The 17,305-nt window shown below is 35.4% G+C and overlaps 4 protein-coding genes across 5 annotated transcripts in view; 3 read left to right on the forward strand and 1 right to left on the reverse strand.

Annotated features, from left to right (window-relative positions):
- On the forward strand, positions 259-4,871 carry LOC107618445 (putative G3BP-like protein). 2 transcript variants are annotated; one of them, XM_016320513.2, is made up of 10 exons: positions 259-458; positions 613-695; positions 789-926; positions 1,560-1,836; positions 1,916-2,142; positions 2,331-2,502; positions 2,620-2,741; positions 2,823-2,882; positions 3,843-3,906; positions 4,135-4,871. In XM_016320513.2, the coding sequence occupies exons 2-10, from the start codon at positions 642-644 to the stop codon at positions 4,428-4,430; spliced, it is 1,410 nt and encodes a 469-aa protein (XP_016175999.1). In that variant the 5' UTR covers positions 259-458; positions 613-641; the 3' UTR covers positions 4,431-4,871. The 2 variants fall into 2 exon arrangements, with proteins under 2 accessions (XP_016175999.1, XP_016176000.1); XM_016320514.1 differs by having other exon boundaries at positions 2,337-2,502.
- On the reverse strand, positions 6,904-9,788 carry LOC107618391 (galacturonosyltransferase 8). Its single transcript, XM_016320444.2, has 3 exons — positions 9,557-9,788; positions 7,770-9,014; positions 6,904-7,518 (listed from the first exon to the last, which is right to left on the reverse strand). The coding sequence occupies exons 1-3, from the start codon at positions 9,680-9,682 to the stop codon at positions 7,243-7,245; spliced, it is 1,647 nt and encodes a 548-aa protein (XP_016175930.1). The 5' UTR covers positions 9,683-9,788; the 3' UTR covers positions 6,904-7,242.
- Positions 10,386-14,238, forward strand: LOC107618627 (prefoldin subunit 6). The gene is made up of 7 exons (XM_016320737.2): positions 10,386-10,899; positions 11,895-12,020; positions 12,138-12,226; positions 12,298-12,368; positions 12,468-12,592; positions 13,336-13,396; positions 14,145-14,238. Exons 3-7 carry the CDS (start codon positions 12,145-12,147, stop codon positions 14,199-14,201), a joined length of 396 nt encoding a protein of 131 aa, XP_016176223.1. The 5' UTR covers positions 10,386-10,899; positions 11,895-12,020; positions 12,138-12,144; the 3' UTR covers positions 14,202-14,238.
- LOC107619503 overlaps positions 15,224-17,305 on the forward strand; it is a 42,636-nt gene continuing 40,554 nt past the window's right edge. Inside the window, exons 1-3 of the mRNA XM_016321798.2 lie at positions 15,224-15,458; positions 15,871-15,984; positions 16,543-16,647. Of these exons, the coding sequence (XP_016177284.1) occupies positions 15,248-15,458; positions 15,871-15,984; positions 16,543-16,647 (430 nt within the window). The 5' untranslated portion in view covers positions 15,224-15,247. The remainder of the gene's footprint in view (positions 15,459-15,870; positions 15,985-16,542; positions 16,648-17,305) is intronic.

A 17,305-nucleotide genomic window follows, 5' to 3' on the forward strand; every position in this document is an offset into this window, starting at 1 on the left:
TAATAATTTTTTTATTTTTTTAAATAAATTTTTTTAGAATTAAAAAATTAAATTAAATTGTTTATTTAAAGTTTAAACTGAACTTAGAGCGCATTAGCTTTCGCTCCGTGCAAATCAAATGCTAGTAAACATCGGCCTTTCGTTAAATAAACCACACGTATATTTTATTATTTTAGAGTTCTAATGTTCTATGTGACCTTGCGGGCTTAAATGTGTCGGGCCGGTCCGGCCCGTTTCACCGCCTAATTTTAATTAGGGCCAGGTGCCTCTTCATTGATCACTCTCATAGCCCGAGTGACTCAACTCTCACAACCACTCTTCACACTCTTTTCCCACTCAAAACCCTCCACCTCCAGAGGCCAGGCTCTCCACACGGCCAGATCCCACTGCCGCTGCTTAGGAGACCGCGACTCGAATCGCCGCCACAGATCCTCGCGTCTCCGTCCAGATCCGTCCAGGTAACCGACTTTCCTTTTCTGCAGTTCTTCTCATGATATTGGTCTGTTCTTTTCCTTCTTTTTTTGAGCCTTTGTTTTTTTATTTTATTTCTTGAATTGTGCTTATTTCTAGTTTTGTATTTTGTAACTCAAAATCTATAATTTCGTTCTGCAGTTCAATCAGCATTTTGGAAAGATATCCGAATGGCCGCATCGGAGCAGCAAGTTCCATCTAGAACTTCTCCACCAGCTCATATTGTATGTAATGTATATTTGGATTCAATGTGTCGAATCTTTCGGCTTTTCGTCGTAGTATGAATGATTGGGTTTTGTAATGATTGTGTAATATAGGTTGGAAGTGCCTTTGTTGATCAGTATTACCATATGCTGCACGAGAGCCCTGAGCTCGTGCATCGCTTTTACCAGGATGTCAGCAAGTTTGGCCGCCCTGAGGAAAATGGCATAATGGGAATTACAACAACAATGGAGGTGAGTTCTCTCTTTTGAATGAACCCTAGCCTACCCGTGTTATGTGCTTGTTTTTGTATGTACATTTGCATTTACATTTGTATGTTTATTGATGTGAGATTATCTTTGAGGCGTAAATGATGGAACACTCAGTCTTAAATTGATACTTATTCTCTGCTTGGGTTTTTGTGACTGAAACATAGGTTATGTTCATGAGTTTGGTTTGGGCAGGGAAGGGAAGGGAAGGAAAGGAATTGAAATATTTGTATCGTTGTATTGTTTGGAGCGATTTTTTTTTTGGGGGGTTGGTTTGGGGCAACTATGTGGGTTTGGTATAGATGGAAAAGTAGAGGTGAAACGTTAGAAGTTAGCTTTTCCTATAATTTTTTACACATTTAATATTTTAAAATTTTTAAAATTAATACTATTAGGAAACCTATTGTGTCTAATTATTTGAGTAAAGATTAACATTGTAAAAATATATTATATTCTCTTGATCTTCTTTTCTACCTTATCTGTTTTAAACTGTTGAGTAAGGTAAGGGTAAGACAAAACTCTTTGGGTTAAATGTTCTTTAGCTTTAACCCCTTAACTTGTTGGCCTCTCCATTTCTTTTTAAACATCCTAATGTACATTTAATTTCTCATCAAGCAGGATATTAATAAGAAGATATTATCTTTGGGTTATGGTGAACTCAGTGTGGAAATTATGTCTGTTGATGCCCAAGAATCTTATGGTGGGGGTGTCCTTGTCCTGGTCACTGGGTTTATAAAAGGAGAGGACAAGATTAAGAAGAAATTTACTCAATGTTTCTTCCTTGCACCTCAAGAGAAAGGTTACTTTGTTTTGAATGATATTTTGCGATATGTTAATGACAATGAATCCCAAGGGTGTGCTCATGATTCCAAATCTCCAGTGACTTCTGACCATGGTAATGTGTGCATACTTTGCAATTTAAATTAAAGCATTTCAATTTATCTCAAGATTTTTCTTCTTTTTCTTCCTTTTAGTGGAAGATCCTTCTGTACGGGTGATGCATGCTTCAGAGCAAATGTCCAAGATAGCTGTGGTTGGTGATAGGGAGGAAGCATTCAATATGGAAAGTGGGGAAGGTTCAGCTGAAGAAGCGGAAGCTCTGATACCTGAAGTTTTTGATGAAAACCCTGATGATTCAAAGCCCATAGCTGGATCAGCATCTTCCAACGAGAGAGTTCCAAAGAAGTCATATGCCTCCATTGTTAGTATCCTGTTACAATACACCCTCTTGTTGCTACCAGATTGCTGAATCATATTTGGAATTCTATTTTTCTTAAATAATGGCAGTTTTATAGAGAATGTGATGTCAAATTTTGCTTGCTCTCTTCCCTAGATGAGTAATAATTTCTCGTTAATTACTATGTCTATCTAACTAGTACATCTTTCAAGGTTAAGGTGATGAGGAAGAGTGAAAAACCATCTTCTACAGCAGCAACCTCTGTGACTACATTCACCAAGAGCCAAGAGCAACAAGGTACTCTATCTCCGCCACCCAGTCGTTCAGAAGCAAATGGTTCCGAGACAAATACTAAAGAAATTGCAAACATTCAAGAAGCTGAAGGTCGAGTGCCCATCTAACTCTACTCTTTGGTTCATATTTTTCTGTCTCGTGTCTTTGTTTATTCCCACTATGTTTATCGCACTGATATTGCTAACATGACTCCTTCCTTTATGACAGCTGAGGGTTATTCTATTCATGTGAAAGGGCTCTCACCCAACACTACACCTTCCCTCCTGGAGAGTGTGTTCAAGAAGTTTGGACCTATTAAGAATGGTGGTATCCAAGTTAGATCACAAAAGGTATAATGCATATTCATTCAAAGATTTCCGAGTTCTTATTATCAGCTTCTAGCTAACATCTATATGCATATGGATGAACAGGGTTTTTGCTTTGGCTTTGTGGAGTTTGAAGTAGCAAGTGCTGCCCAAAGTGCACTTGAGGTAAAAAAAAAAAGATATAAAAAAAATGAGATATACTCCTTGGATTTAAGAATTCCATATACAATTTCAATTTGCATAGCTCATCATCATCTTCTAATACGTTGCGATATTCTTTTAAAATCATGGTTTAAAAGAATGTTCAATCAGGTTATCTTCTAATAATTTTTTTAAAAAATAATATTAAAAGAAAGAAATGTTCAACCAATGAAACTTGTTTGTTTCCTTTTGGGAAAACTTGTTGCATTATGAATTTATAACTTTATGTCTTTAAATGATTAACAAGAGATGCTTATAGTTTTGTCTTTTTAAGGTATTATTATATCCTTAAATGAGCTACTAGTGATGGTTACTTTTGTACAAAAGAAGAAAAAAAGTGGGCCACCAAAGTGATGAATTCTATTTCTACACAATCATATTAAAGGCTCTGTGTTTGGGTATTATATTTACTTGGATCTCTTGTGTAAAAATTATTCTCTTTGTCCTCAAGAAAGATCATATGCATAGTGTCATGTCACTTTTGCAACTTCTTATGCAGTTGCTTTGACATATTTTATTTTTGATATATCTCCTAATGAGCTTGGCTGGTATTCATTTTCCTAAGCTTGTTATTGTCTATGTTGAGTATGTCTTGTTAATATTGAAGCTCTGGCTTATTTGGTACTTCAGTCAGTGAATTGACTCTGATTCAAAAGTTTGCCGTGGCTGATGCTGTCGTTCATGATTTATCTTGGGAGTAGATGGTTTTTGTTGTGGTTCTTAAATAGAAGATGCGTTAGAAGTTTGTCCATTTGTCTTGTTTAAGATGTATTGTGTATAAACTGTTTCCAAGCTGAGTTATTTATGTAGAGTTGTTTGTATTTATTAAGTCAAACTCTTCTATACGGCGTCACATATCCTTGGACAATATAATTGTTTTTGAATGTGGATTTGTGAGTTAACACTTTTCATTGGCAATGTCAGGCATCACCTATTCTGATTGAAGGGCACCAAGTTTTGGTTGAGGAAAAGAGATCAACAACTCGAGGTAAGCGTCCTGCATTCATAACATTTTTTTGCCTTTAGTCTACCTTTCCTTTCCTTGCCATATTTTATTTATCATTTAGCCAAGTGTGAGAAAAGACCCGAGTTATGTTGTCTATTTATTTTCAATTTGTTCTCACTGGCCTAGTCAAGTAGACATCATTGGTGGTCATCCATTTTGAAATTTAAAATATGTTGCATGCAAAGTGAAACTGTTTCTATTTGTTTCCAGTGAATAGCAGGGGGCGATTCCCATCTGGAAGGAGGCCAGGATACAGGAATGAAGGAGCAAGAGAACGGGGAACCTATGGAAATGGGAGAAGCTATGGCCGAGGCGACCCTAACACAAAGGGTGAATTTGGTGGGTATAGGAATGTTAATCAGGGTGGGTTTCTAAATCATGGAGGTGACAGGTACCATCGAAATAATCATCCTGGAGCAAATGGTGGACGGAGGAATCGAAGTGGTGGGTTTTCTGGTACTGCGGCAGTCAAAACTACGGACGCTCGTGTTGCTGCTTCTGCTTGAGCAACCTATTAACCCTTGTGGCCTTTTTGGTGCGATGAACTCATTGAAAGATATTTTCAATTTCAGTCACTTAGTTAAAGGTAAAGCGGCAATGAAGGAACTTCTAAATTTTAATTTGGGGTGGACTAAGATTTTCTTAGGGGTCATTTCTCTTACTATTTTTTGCCATATTAGTGACTTAGGTAAAGGTAGTGCCCTAAATATTTGGTTAGTGGTAGTAGCAGTGTCAATATAGCAGAGGTTAGCTTTTGACCTTTTGTTGCTTCCAGAGTTCTTTAAATATTTTTGGAAGCATGATTGCAATTTTGTGAGAAAAAATCGTCTATTTATCATTTCTGACAGGACAGGCTGATAGTGGCATTATACGCAAAATTCCTTTGTGTAAAACTATAAGACTTAAATTTGAATATGATATTAGAACAAATATTATTGAGTACTCCATTCGTTTGGCATGTTATTTAGTAATGGTTCCTCCATTTGTTTAGGCGTTAAATGTTTAGCATTATGATCAATGTTTTAAGTTCTATATGCTGCATTTGATGAAATACAAAACATCATTCATGAACTTCTTGTTAGATGAATACCAACCATAGCATTTCCTAGTAGAAATGGATGTAAATCTCATTCATGTAGGGGTGAAAAATAGGTGGCAACGTGGATGGGCAAGTTAATTTTGGATTGGTGAAAGATTGATAAAAAAATAAACTAATTTGTTATTTCATAAGATTTATTGAGATAATTGTTTGGGCTTAGATATTTGTCAGCAGAACCTTTTAATTTATTCATTAGTCATTCAGTGTATACTCAATGCACGCATTGAATTGAGTTTATTCGACGCGAATTGGAAAACAAATGGGTACATCAGAGTGGGTTTATATCTGATCGATTGGATTTGATGAATGATTGAACCATGTTATAAACATCAGAGTGGGTTTATATCTGATCGATTGGATTTGATGAATGATTGAACCATGTTATAAACTTATGGTTTATGAGCTTTGTATATAATTAAAAATTAACACTAGATTTATTTAAAATATACATAGACAATAGAGTTGTTTAATATATATTTATTGATGTATAAATTTTGTGAAATTTGACATAGATGAATTTTATTATAGGTTAGAAAATGATATTCGCACACTAAAGAGGTAGTTTCTCATCATTATACTCTTTCCATCACCATGAAATTAATTATAGACTCCATTCAAATTTCACCCATCAGATATTTCTAAAAGTGTTTAAAATAAAAGTTTAATTTTGATGCATTCTTGTCTCAATGTAAAGTAGTTATTTTGATTGATGTAACATTACATAATTGGATACACGTGTAAAATTATTATTATTATTATTTTTTTTTTTTGCAGAATTAACGTATCTGATAGGTTATAATTTAAAGATGATTTACAAAATACACACACATATATATAGTGTAACTTTGTTTAAACTTAAATCAACAAATGCCGTTTAATCTTAAATCTACATGTGCGTTTGAACTCGTGTGCATGTGTATATGTCCGTATCTAATGAGATTGCATATAGAATTCACCATTTATTATACTATTACTAGTGGTAGTGGTACTGCGTAGCTGTCTCACCGTTATTCTATTTTTTTTGTTGTAGGGAGTAGAGACAAAAGTTTACATATTTTTTAATAATTTCTAAAATCGAGAACAGAAAAATGTCTTCTATTTTTTCTTTGGATTAGATTCTCCATTAGTAATTTTACTCTGATTTTTTTTACGGGAAAAAAATAAAATTTTAAACAATAAAATTAGGATAAGAAAAGAGAAAAAAGAAGGGACGAAGAAGATTATGGGTGTGAAACGGGTAAGAGAAAAGAAAAAAGAAGAAATGGTGGAACAATTTCTTTTAGTAGAGAAGTTATTTCCTTACTTTTAGGGATGAAATAATGTGATGAGTTAATAAAAAATTAAGATCAGGAGTATATAAAAAATGATATTCTCATTATTATTGGCACAGATGACAGATCATACTTGTTACAAAATATCTATTACTTAACACTAACCCTTGAGACCAAAACATAAGGGGCATATATGTTAGTAAAAAAATATCATGAATACACGAAAAGTTAATTATCAAATCAACTACCATATGTCTTGTGTTGAATTGGTGATTTGTAGTATATGGCTGACCGCCACAATTTTGCCTAGAAAGTTTTTCGGTTGGGGCAGTGGCACTTTCACTAATTTTGGTTTGGTTGAACTGTAACAAATATTTGGTTGAATTTGAACCAAATATTTTATGAAAAGAAAACACGAGATATAGTGTGCTTTGAACTCCAGCAAAAAAAAGTTCCTTTATTAAAAAATTATATTAATCTTCTAAGTTTTAGAGAGCATAAATCAACTCTAAAAAGCTTTCCACAAGAGCTCTCAAGATCACCATGTCTTTTAATGCCGAAGAAAGGAAGTATGTTTACCAAATAGAAAGTATCAACTTATACATTTACAAATGATTGACGAATGATTACTCAACTAAACACGTTAATATAACATTTTCACATTATTCTAGAAATTAATGAATACAAAGCCTATAAGGTGACAAATGTGATATTTCTCCCTTTGAGGAAAAACATTTCAAGGCCAATTGTAAGCTACAACATTCATTTACTTCAGAATCAACATCCTTTAAGTAACAGTATTTCTTCTTGGAAAGGGGCAAGGATTTTCCAGCCCCACCAAGGAATTCCTTTAACTAACTGTATAATATAAGCATTAGGGCATCATAATTCATAAAAACTAATAAGCAGATTAAGAGCTCTTTGTCGAAGAAGCCATCATAACCAAATTTAGAGACCAAAATTGCAGGCTTGAACAAACTCTAACTCATAATCAACAAACTTTGACCAAAGTGGCTTAAACTGATTCATAGCAATGTCAAGCCACGGTTTCATGTTACCATTGAAGTGCACCACTGCTGCATTCTTGATCTCTTCCATGCTGATGCTTGGGTTATAACCAAGCCCAAGAACATGCCATGATTTCTCTAGTGGCTTTGTGGTTGAGTAGAATGTGATAAGACCCGGAGGTAATGTCCCTAGTTTCCATAATGTCCGGTTCTCATTCTGCAGCAACATCAGCATAGACCAACTTAAATATGGTAAAGAATCTTGTGAGGCATGATTCTAATGCAGAAAGATTAAAAACAAAATATTAACGTATCCTAGCTTCTGAAGATGCAACCTCTGGCACATTAAATAACATTCCAAGACATGGGATCACATTAGTAGTACTTCATTAGATTTGAGATTTAAGAATGCAATTGTTTTAAACAGTTATGGCATAGTCAAAGTAACAAATAATCTCATAGTCTTACCAGATTCTGCCAATAATGGTACTCTTCCGTGCACTTTTCCCTTCTCCAAGCATCCAAATCAAAGAAATTCATTCCATATGCCCATGCACAAGCCTTCGGATTGAATTTCGCTTTAATCAATGGGTGTGAGAAATTCATGTACTGTGCATATCTATGGAATGACCCGAAACATGTTTCTACAGCTCCATTCACCTTGCCATCCATATCAATCTTCCATAACCCGGTAAGGTCCTTCTGAACCACTATGTCATCATCCAAAAACAGAATCCTATGGAGCTTTGGATACATCTCTGGCAAGTAGAATCTCAAGTGGTTTAGTATAGACAAATACTTCGGATTCCTGAACTTCATATTTGTTGTGTCCTTTGTGGCATTCTCAAGCTTGTTTTCAAAGTAAAATTTCTGCAGGTTAGCAGACTCCAGCTGTCGAAGCACCGGCACATATGATGAATTCAGGAACTTGTAGTCTTCAACTGCCTTAACCTCGATATGCGCCCCATTGTAATTCTTCAACTTAAACATCACTTGCATCGCTCCAAGATTCATCTTATCGGTCACAACATGAAATACATGCTTCCACGGTTCCTTTGCATTCTTAGTGGCTGAATTGACCACCACAGATGCTGCAACGACGTTGTCCGAGAATATGGCATAGTGATAAAGTTTAGGATCTTCGAGTTCTGGAGCAGTAGGCTTCCCCTCATCAGAATACTTCTCTGGATGTGCAATCCTCTCCTCCATCAACCTCATTGAGATACAGTGCAAGCTCTTCGGGATTGACTTAGCTGCAATCAAGCTGGAGAAGGCTCCTTGCTTCTTTGCCTTGGTCAACTGCTCATTCACGGAGAAAATTGTGTCCTTCAACTTCTGAATCTTGAGCTGATTATCAAATGACTCTTTGGCTTCGCCAATTACTTGGCGAGCAGTCTTAATCCGCTCCTTCACTTCCTTTTCCAATTGGCGAAGCACTGATTCATCGATTGCGCCATCAGAGCTGAAGAGGGCAGTGTATTGCGGTTTGTTCATTAGATCCGAGAAGTCCCTTGAGAGTTCGGCGAAAACTCTAACAACCTTGGAGCTCTCAAGCTTGAGCTTCCTTGCATAGGATGCATACATCAATGCAAGCATGCGGTGATCCTCGGCTTGCTTCTTGATGTGGTCCAACCGAGGCTTCAGTGGATCTGTTTTCAGAGCCAGAATGGATCTCCGTACGGATTCAAATCCATGTGAAACTCCATCAGAACCCTAGTTCATAATCAAGTCATCAGATTAGTCAAAGATATCTTTTCATTTACCAGACAAATTGGAAACCAAAGGATTTATTTCTAAAAAATTTCCCCTATTCAGTGGCATTTTCTTTTCACTTGGATTTTCCATCTGTTTCTCGAGAAATATCCAACCAACAAAGGAATCTGGTTCTGCCTTAGCTGCCTTACACATCTCAAGTCAATTTCACCTCCCAAAAGTTAAAAGAAAGATTGCAAAAGAAGAAGAAGAAGAAAAAATCTCCCCTTTTAGTAACATCTCCAGTCAATTTCTGTTAGTTTCCCGAGAAAATAGCACACCAACTAAGAACTAATACAGAATACAGCTAGAGTCAAATCGTTGCTTCCACTTGGACTCATGTAACAAGATCCAACTTTCGGTTGAATGTCGCGAAGGAGGAGCATAAAAACAGTAACATAATCACAAAAAAGAACTAGAACAAATCCGTTGGTTTAAAATTACAAGGAAAATAGAGAAAAAGAAAAAATAAAAGAGAGAGTGTTAAAATAAATGAAGCTTACGATTGTGTTGTGGTGGTGGTGGTGGTGAGTGGTGAAGAAAATGCAGAGAGCAAGGGAAATAGCAGAGGCTAAGACTCTGAAAGAGAAAACGAAACTTGTGTTTCGTTTGGTTGGAGAGTTCGCCATCAGCGCTTGCGAATTCAGAAGAATCGAGGCTTGAGTCTGAGTGTGTTAATTAATGTGTTTGTTTGGCAGGCATTCGGGAGTTAATAGCCAACTAGCGATGACGGTAACGCGGGATTAGTGGGAGTCAGACTCGGTGTCGGCGCATTACTTCAACCATTTTTTATTTTTTTTATCAGGCATTTTTGCTAGCAGAAGTGAAAATGGTTGAGAATAAATTGTGTCAATTTTCGCAATTAAATTAAAACTGATTCTCATGAGGATTGTTTAGCGAATTTATTTAAACCAAAACATTTGTTACAGTTTAATTGCAAATTTTGTTTTCTATGGATTTTGTTACGAATGTGATCTTGGTTGTCAATTTATTTTCATATTTATGTATTTTTTTTTTGTTATTCTAGTATTTTGTTACATGCACAAGATAGAATGTAAATACTTAACCAATCCAAATTGATAAATTGATTATTTTTATGAATGTAATGACTTATGACTCAGTTGATCCAGTCCGGTTGAGAGAGGAAACGAAGGTTAGCCGAATTACTTTACCAAACCGGTCACTTAACCAAACCGAGTTACTCGTTAAATCGGCTGTATATTATAGACCCACTGAAATTCGGTTCGACCTGACAGATTTTTATTAAACCCGGTAATCCGGCCGGTTAATTTAACCCGGTCCGGGTCATATTTATTTATTTATTTATTTTTCAATACTGAAACGGGGTCGTTTCAGCCTTTCAGGTGCCTACCTTTTCCCCCTTTCCCTCTCTGAAGCCCTAATTGCTGAAGATCACCCCCAGCCCCCAACGCTATCTCCTCTCTCGACTCCCTTTATCAGTTTCTCGTCACTCTCTCCCACGAGCTCAAGCTCTCGTCAGCTCGTCTCATCTCCGGTCTCTCACCTCTCGTCTCCGGTCTGTCAAGCTCTCGTCAGCTCAAGCCCTCCCTTCCCTGCGCTCGCTTCGCCGGCGGCAGAAGCAGACGGAACTGTATCTGGTCCCTCGGGTGGTGGTGGTGGTCGTCTTCTTGCTTCTTACGGGCTCTGTCTCGCACCTGGTCTCGATCTCTCCCTTCCCTGTGCTCTTCGTCGCCGGTAGCAGAGGCAACAGATCCCGGTGGGCTGGTCTTCATTGTGGGTCTTCTTGCTTCGAGCGTTGCCGTCAGCTTCTCCCTCGCCATCAGGTTCTCCTTCGCCGTCAGCTTCCTTCACCCAACCGGATTTGGTGAGTTCCCCCTGTTCTTTCTGTTTCAATTTTTGCCGCATCACGGCACTTTGATTTTGTTGCTGAAAGTAACTTGTTGCTGAAAGTTGAATGTGTTGCTGAAATTTTTTGCTGATTATCATGAACCTTGAATTTGTTGTTGAAATAATCACTTAGCCTAACTTAGCTTAAGTTTGTTCGTTGCTGAAAATCATTACTGAGTTTATTGAACCTTGAATTCGGTGCTGTTTTGCTGAATAATGACTTCGTTAAATTTTTTTGTTGTTGTAAATCTGTAAATCATGTTGAATTTGTTACTTATTATCATCACTGAAGATTGAATCTATTGTTGTCTTGCTGAAATAATCACTTATCTAAATTTTTTGTTGTAAATCTGTAAATCATCTCTTGGTATGAATATTTTGTTGTTAAATTATTATAGTTGAATTTATTGTTGAAATGATGTTTATGCTCTCTGCAATTGTTTAGTTAAATGTCTTCCCACACTTTCTATTTGTATTATTATGAATTATTTTTGGTATTGATTTGTGAAATATACACAAATGTAGATATAGATGCAAATCAAAATGAAGGAAATGTTGGTCAAGCTTCAAACTTGTTTTATGAAGATATAGATGCCGACTTTCAGATCACCTCTTGAATTTGATTTACTGATTGTTATCTTTTGTTTTTTCTTGTTCTTTAAATTGAGAAAGTATTTTGTACTATTGACTAGTTTATTTTATTTTTTTTGCATTATTTGTTACGTCTAAGAATTGATATTTGATTGTTATTAATATATTTACGAAGACATACATTTTAAGTTTTAACTTTGATTTTAATTTTATTTTTATAATTTTATATTTTATTTAATTATGACCGGGTCAACCGGGTGAATTAGTGACCCACCGGTTGAACCTGTGACCTGGGGACCCAATCATATGACCGGGTCAATTACCGGTTTGGTTCTGATAACTATGTTTTCTTGTACTTCTTCATACTGCACCTGCCTGAAGCCTGAAGGCATACCTGAATCTCTCTGACCTTCTTGTCGCCGTCAAGATCTCACGCCATCTCGCTGAGCTCTGTTGATATCTCTATTACAGCGTTGCTTGCCGTCATCTGCCACTTCCTCCATCCAGGTCAGAAAACCCTTGATAGTAATAAAAAAACAATGCACTAGTCTCTGCCTCCATGAGAAATGTAATTGTTTGTTATGTTGGTCCTTATGACCAAATATTTTAATTTTGAAATACTAGATTGAGAATGAGTTCGTTGAGCAGTGCGGTGCGAGATCTTCAACGCGAATTAGAGAACAAAACCAATGATCTCTCCAAGCTTCAAAAGGGTATTCATTCGTTATTCCTTTGAATCCCCGTCTCTTTGGTTTTTGATATATTAATATTCTTCCAATTTCAGATATTGCAAAGAATCACCAAGTTAGAAAGAAGTACACTGTCCAACTTGGAGAGAACGAATTGGTCCTAAAGGTATAACCTATCCCTAATCCATTCCTATTCCCAATTTCCTCAGATACTATATTTTTCATTTCTTTTCTAACTTTATGTTTGTTTGTTTTGTTAATTAAGGAATTGGATTTATTGAACGAAGATGCAAATGTTTACAAGCTGATTGGTCCAGTGCTGGTTAAGCAAGATTTGGCTGAGGCCAACTCTAATGTCCGCAAGAGAATCGAATACATCACTGCTGAATTGTAAGATTCTTCTCTCTTTAATTTTTTCTCATGCCTATTCCTATTGTTTGCGTTGTAACAAAAAGATTGGATTGGACTGTGTTTTTATAGCCTTTGTTAATTGTATTTGGAGATACAAGTTAGCTATCCATCAAGTTTATTATTTAAGGAACTCACTAGCTAGTTACATAATCAACTTAGTTGTATAACTAACTCGTATCAACAATACATTGCAGTTATTGGTTGATATCTGCCAATAGCATTTGATTGTGAAAACTGGAAAGTGGAAACCAAAATGTTGGGCAACTAAATACCAATGTCCAACAACTACCATACCAGATATGTGTCTGTGCAAAATCACTCATCGATCAAAGATATCCAAAATATGGTGTCCAACCGATGTATAATTCTATTGCTAAACTGAAAATTTTCCATGTAAACACCATTTATCACTTTTAGCAAGTTTGGAAGTGAAACAAGAATTCTTTGAAATGCTGTTCAATTTATTATTTTATTTAGCTGAGCGAGAGTAAGCGGTGAAATTTTGTTGTAAAAGTTTATTGATACCAAAGCCTGCCATATCTGATATCTGCCAATATCTCCTCCATCAACTTCATTTGTGATGCTGCTTTATTGTTTATGGCTTGCCGCTTGTTTTCTTCATCATTTTCACTTTGTAAATATTTCGATTGCTTTATCTAAGTTAGGCATTTTATAACATTATTTTTGTGAAATATAAGTGTTAAATGGTCTCTGCCTGACAGGAAGCGTCTTGATGCAACTGTTCAAGATTTGGAAGAGAAGCAGAATAGCAAGAAAGATGCGGTTTGTACTAGCTCTTCCATGCTTATTTGTGTAGTTCTAGCTTCATCTTCCTTATGGTTTCTTTTATCGCACTTGGATTGTGATACTTAACTCGGATAAGTTGCGTAGCCTCTCCATCTCAAGATCATAAAGTTACATTTATTTAAACCCCCTAAAATTGCCCATGATTAATACAGCAACAACTACATTAGTTGTTGAGAAATTAGAAACTCTGAAATAGTATTTCAAAATAACAATGTTTTGTCTCAAGGACTTGGGTAACCAACACTTTTAAACACTGTATTGGTAGTTTAAATTTCTCAATCCTCAGAGTTCGGAGACTAGTGTGTCTGATATTGTTTTATTATTCAGGGATTACTCTCTTACATGACTATTCCCGTTCTTTTATAAGGAATGATAAAAATTTTAATTATTTATTATATATGTAAAATGATCTTTTGCGAAAAGAATAAGAGATTCTAGTAGTTAACAAAATAATATTTGGTGATTCATCCACCTTATCCAGTGGGAGTTCCAACCCTGTTACATTGAATTGGGAGGCTTAGTGAGAAATAAACTAAAATAAATTATGCTTGAGGATTATTTTCTGGATGTGATCATTCATTGCTACTTAAGAGGACGGACAATAAATTGTGTTTTATTTGTGTGTGAACATGCTTGGATTGATTTGCTATTGCTCACTTGATGTTATATGGATTCTAAATAATGATTGGTTGCATATTTTTCTTCATTTGTCATCTTGTTGTAGATACTAAAATTGCAACAGAGAATTCAGTCCCTTCAGACTTCGAAAGCCAAGGCATAATCCTCGCCGACAGATTGTTTTAGCGTTGTAATAATTTTACTCTGCTAGGGTTGTATGTGCTCTTGTGACTCTTGTTTTGGACTGAAGTTGCATTTTAGGGGTGTTTTATAAATCCTTTTGAAGTGCTATTGTTAATACGATATTCATATCTTTGTTACTACGAGAAAAAAGTTCCAACCAATCTATACAATCGTGATCATCACAATAGAAGAAACATCAATGCTAACTTAGTAAGGTTGATAGTCGATTGGCTTGAACCGGCCGGTTTGACAAAAAATCGACAGTCTGTTCTGCTAGATTTGCTGTCAGGACCAGACCTAGATATGATAAAGTTACTACGAAATATTTATTCATGGGTGGGGCAAGTTCTTCTATTATGGTTCATAGTTTCTCTTGGCTCTATGGTTCTTTTGGGGGAGAGATCGAGCTTCAAGAAATAGTGAATGATCTTATCAATACATAAATATATAACTCTTCAGAAATCTCAATTGTGCTTATATCTATCACTGTAGGAATCGGGTGAAAATCGGTCATTGAGGGTCAAACCTAGTAAAAATCGATCAGTTCAAAGTGAATTGCTTGCGGACTCGTGCAGGTCCATGGGTGCACCTCTGCAAGTTCACTGATGGAACTGAGATGTTTACGCTATTGTTGCTGTGCAGTTTTAGAATTGGATTTTTTAAATTTTGAATTTTACTTTAAAGAGTAAAATAAAGTGTGATCTCTTATTATTTATTTTATAGGTGAGACTAAGCAAAATTATGAGAGAAAAAATATAAAGGTGAGAAGTCTGAATCTATCATTCCAAAATGTATTCCACAAAATTCAAAGTTGCAACTTGAAGCTAACAAGCTTATTATAGCCTTGCTTCCACCTTCCAGACCAAGTTTACATTTATTATGATGTGCACTTATATATATATATATATTTTTAAATTTATATATTATTATTAAATTAAATTATTAATTCAGTCAGACTATGTTGTACAAAAGAAAAAAAAATTATAGTTTAAATTTTCACTTATTCATTATATGGGGAGATGAGTGATGCTCCACTCTGTTCTAGTTCCATTTCTTGTTCACAAAACCTGTGTCACTGCATTTGGCACTGTAACGCAAAACCCGTGGAATCAACAACAATTGAAGGGTATATTCGAAATGGGCGCTGAAAATGAAGAAGCCCCTGAGAGAGAGCTCAACACTTTGCCTCCTTCTAATGGATGGAAAAACCGCATCTTAATCCCAACCCTTCTTGCAGGTATCACTCTATTCTTATCTTCCTTCTATCATGTTCTCTATTATGAATATTTTCTTACTTCTGTTTTAATTTTATATTTATTTTTGATATTTGGAGTTTTACGTGTTGTGAGAGAGAGAGAGAGAGAGAGAGAGAGAGCTCCTATTTCTTTCTGTCAATCCAAGTGCAACCTATGTGTTTGATTGTGAACTTTTATCATTCCTTTTGGGTGTCTATCATGCCTAATTAATTAATTAATTAATTAATCTAAACATGCTTAAATTGGAGGATCATGCCTAATAGTCTATGATGAATCTTTACCCATTTCTATTTTATGTTTAGTTTTAATGGGAATAGATAGAATGCTACAGAGTGTTGATACTGGTCTCTATTTGTTTTTATTTGTTACCTTATTGATTGTTTTTGGGATTAGGGGTTGCTGGTGCTGGAACTGGGTTAATCTCGAAGCATCAGAAGAGTCTTGGTCTTGCAAATATTACTGCCAGCTACGCTGCTAATTTTGCCATCGTCACTGGTTGCTATTGCGGTAATTGTTTGATTTTCTTATGATCAGATCCTCATCAGTTAAGAGTTTTGTAAATATGTTTTCATGTATTGTGTTTGATTATGTTGTTGTTATAGATTATAACAGTTTGTTGCGTTATACTATTGTATGGACTTCGATCCTTCTTAATTTTCACATAACAGTATCATGTGACCAGAGAAAAAGATAAAATTTTCAAGTTTCATTGCTAGCAATACCATTACCTGTGCAAGAAAACTTATTTGTGTATTTGTCACTTTATTATATCTTCTTTCTATTATCAATGTCATTCTAAATGATGGTGCTGCCCTCCTCTGCTTTTGTCAAATTAAGTTTGACTTCAACTATCAATTTCAAGGGCTCAAATTTGATACATTTTTGTAAAATATCAGCATGTTTGTTTTCAGTAAGAATAAATATCGTAAATCTTCAATTATCTGTGTTAGAACTACATCTTTTAGTCAAATATCAACATTAGAAGTGTGGATGGAGCATGAACATTTGATAATTCAGGTCATTATTTTGGATTAAATTGCAACTATGGTTTGTCGAAATTGTCAGGGGTACGAGAATTTGTGACAGAAACTAGAAAAACAGGACCTGATGATTTATGGAACTCTGTAGTTGCTGGATTTGGAACAGGTGCTCTTCTAGGGCGTCTGCAAGGTCTGGTTCTGCTTTTTGCACTCTCCCTCTTGTTACATGGTGTTTTTTTGTTATTGTAACAATGATATAAATTTTCATGTTTGCTTGACAGGATCAAATATTTTATAGAGAAAAAGATTTACTTTCAACTTTTCCACCCTATCCCCTCAACTCTTTTTTAACGATTCCAACATATTTATATAGTTTGGCATTAATAACTGGTTTCAAAGATGATTAATCATGTTGCTCATGAAAATAGATTCACGAGTATCACTCTATTCGTGCTTAGGGTAATATGTTTAGAATTTAGATTACATTCAAACTTCCTTTCACAGGGTTCATCTAATGTAGAAAAAAGTGTATATTAAAGCAGATATGTTTAAGTTTAGATGTTGAAAATGAAAATAAGGATGAACCAGTTAGACTGAAAGAGAGGAAATTAAAAAATAATGACACAATTCGATGTTGGAGAGTAGAACAAGAATCAGAGAAACACTCAAGCAAAAGAACTCAAATTCAATAGATAGGAGCTGGGATAGCAGTTGACGTTGGTAGAAGTCCCCGCCACCTCATTTGTTAATCCTTAATCTCCATTTCAGGATGTCTCTGAACTAGAAAAATAATGTTACTAAAATTTTAAAAAGTTAAACAAAGAAAGTAAAACTAATATATTTCTATA

This window comes from Arachis ipaensis, chromosome B09, assembly GCF_000816755.2.
Source record: "Arachis ipaensis cultivar K30076 chromosome B09, Araip1.1, whole genome shotgun sequence".
Lineage (NCBI taxonomy): Eukaryota > Viridiplantae > Streptophyta > Magnoliopsida > Fabales > Fabaceae > Arachis > Arachis ipaensis.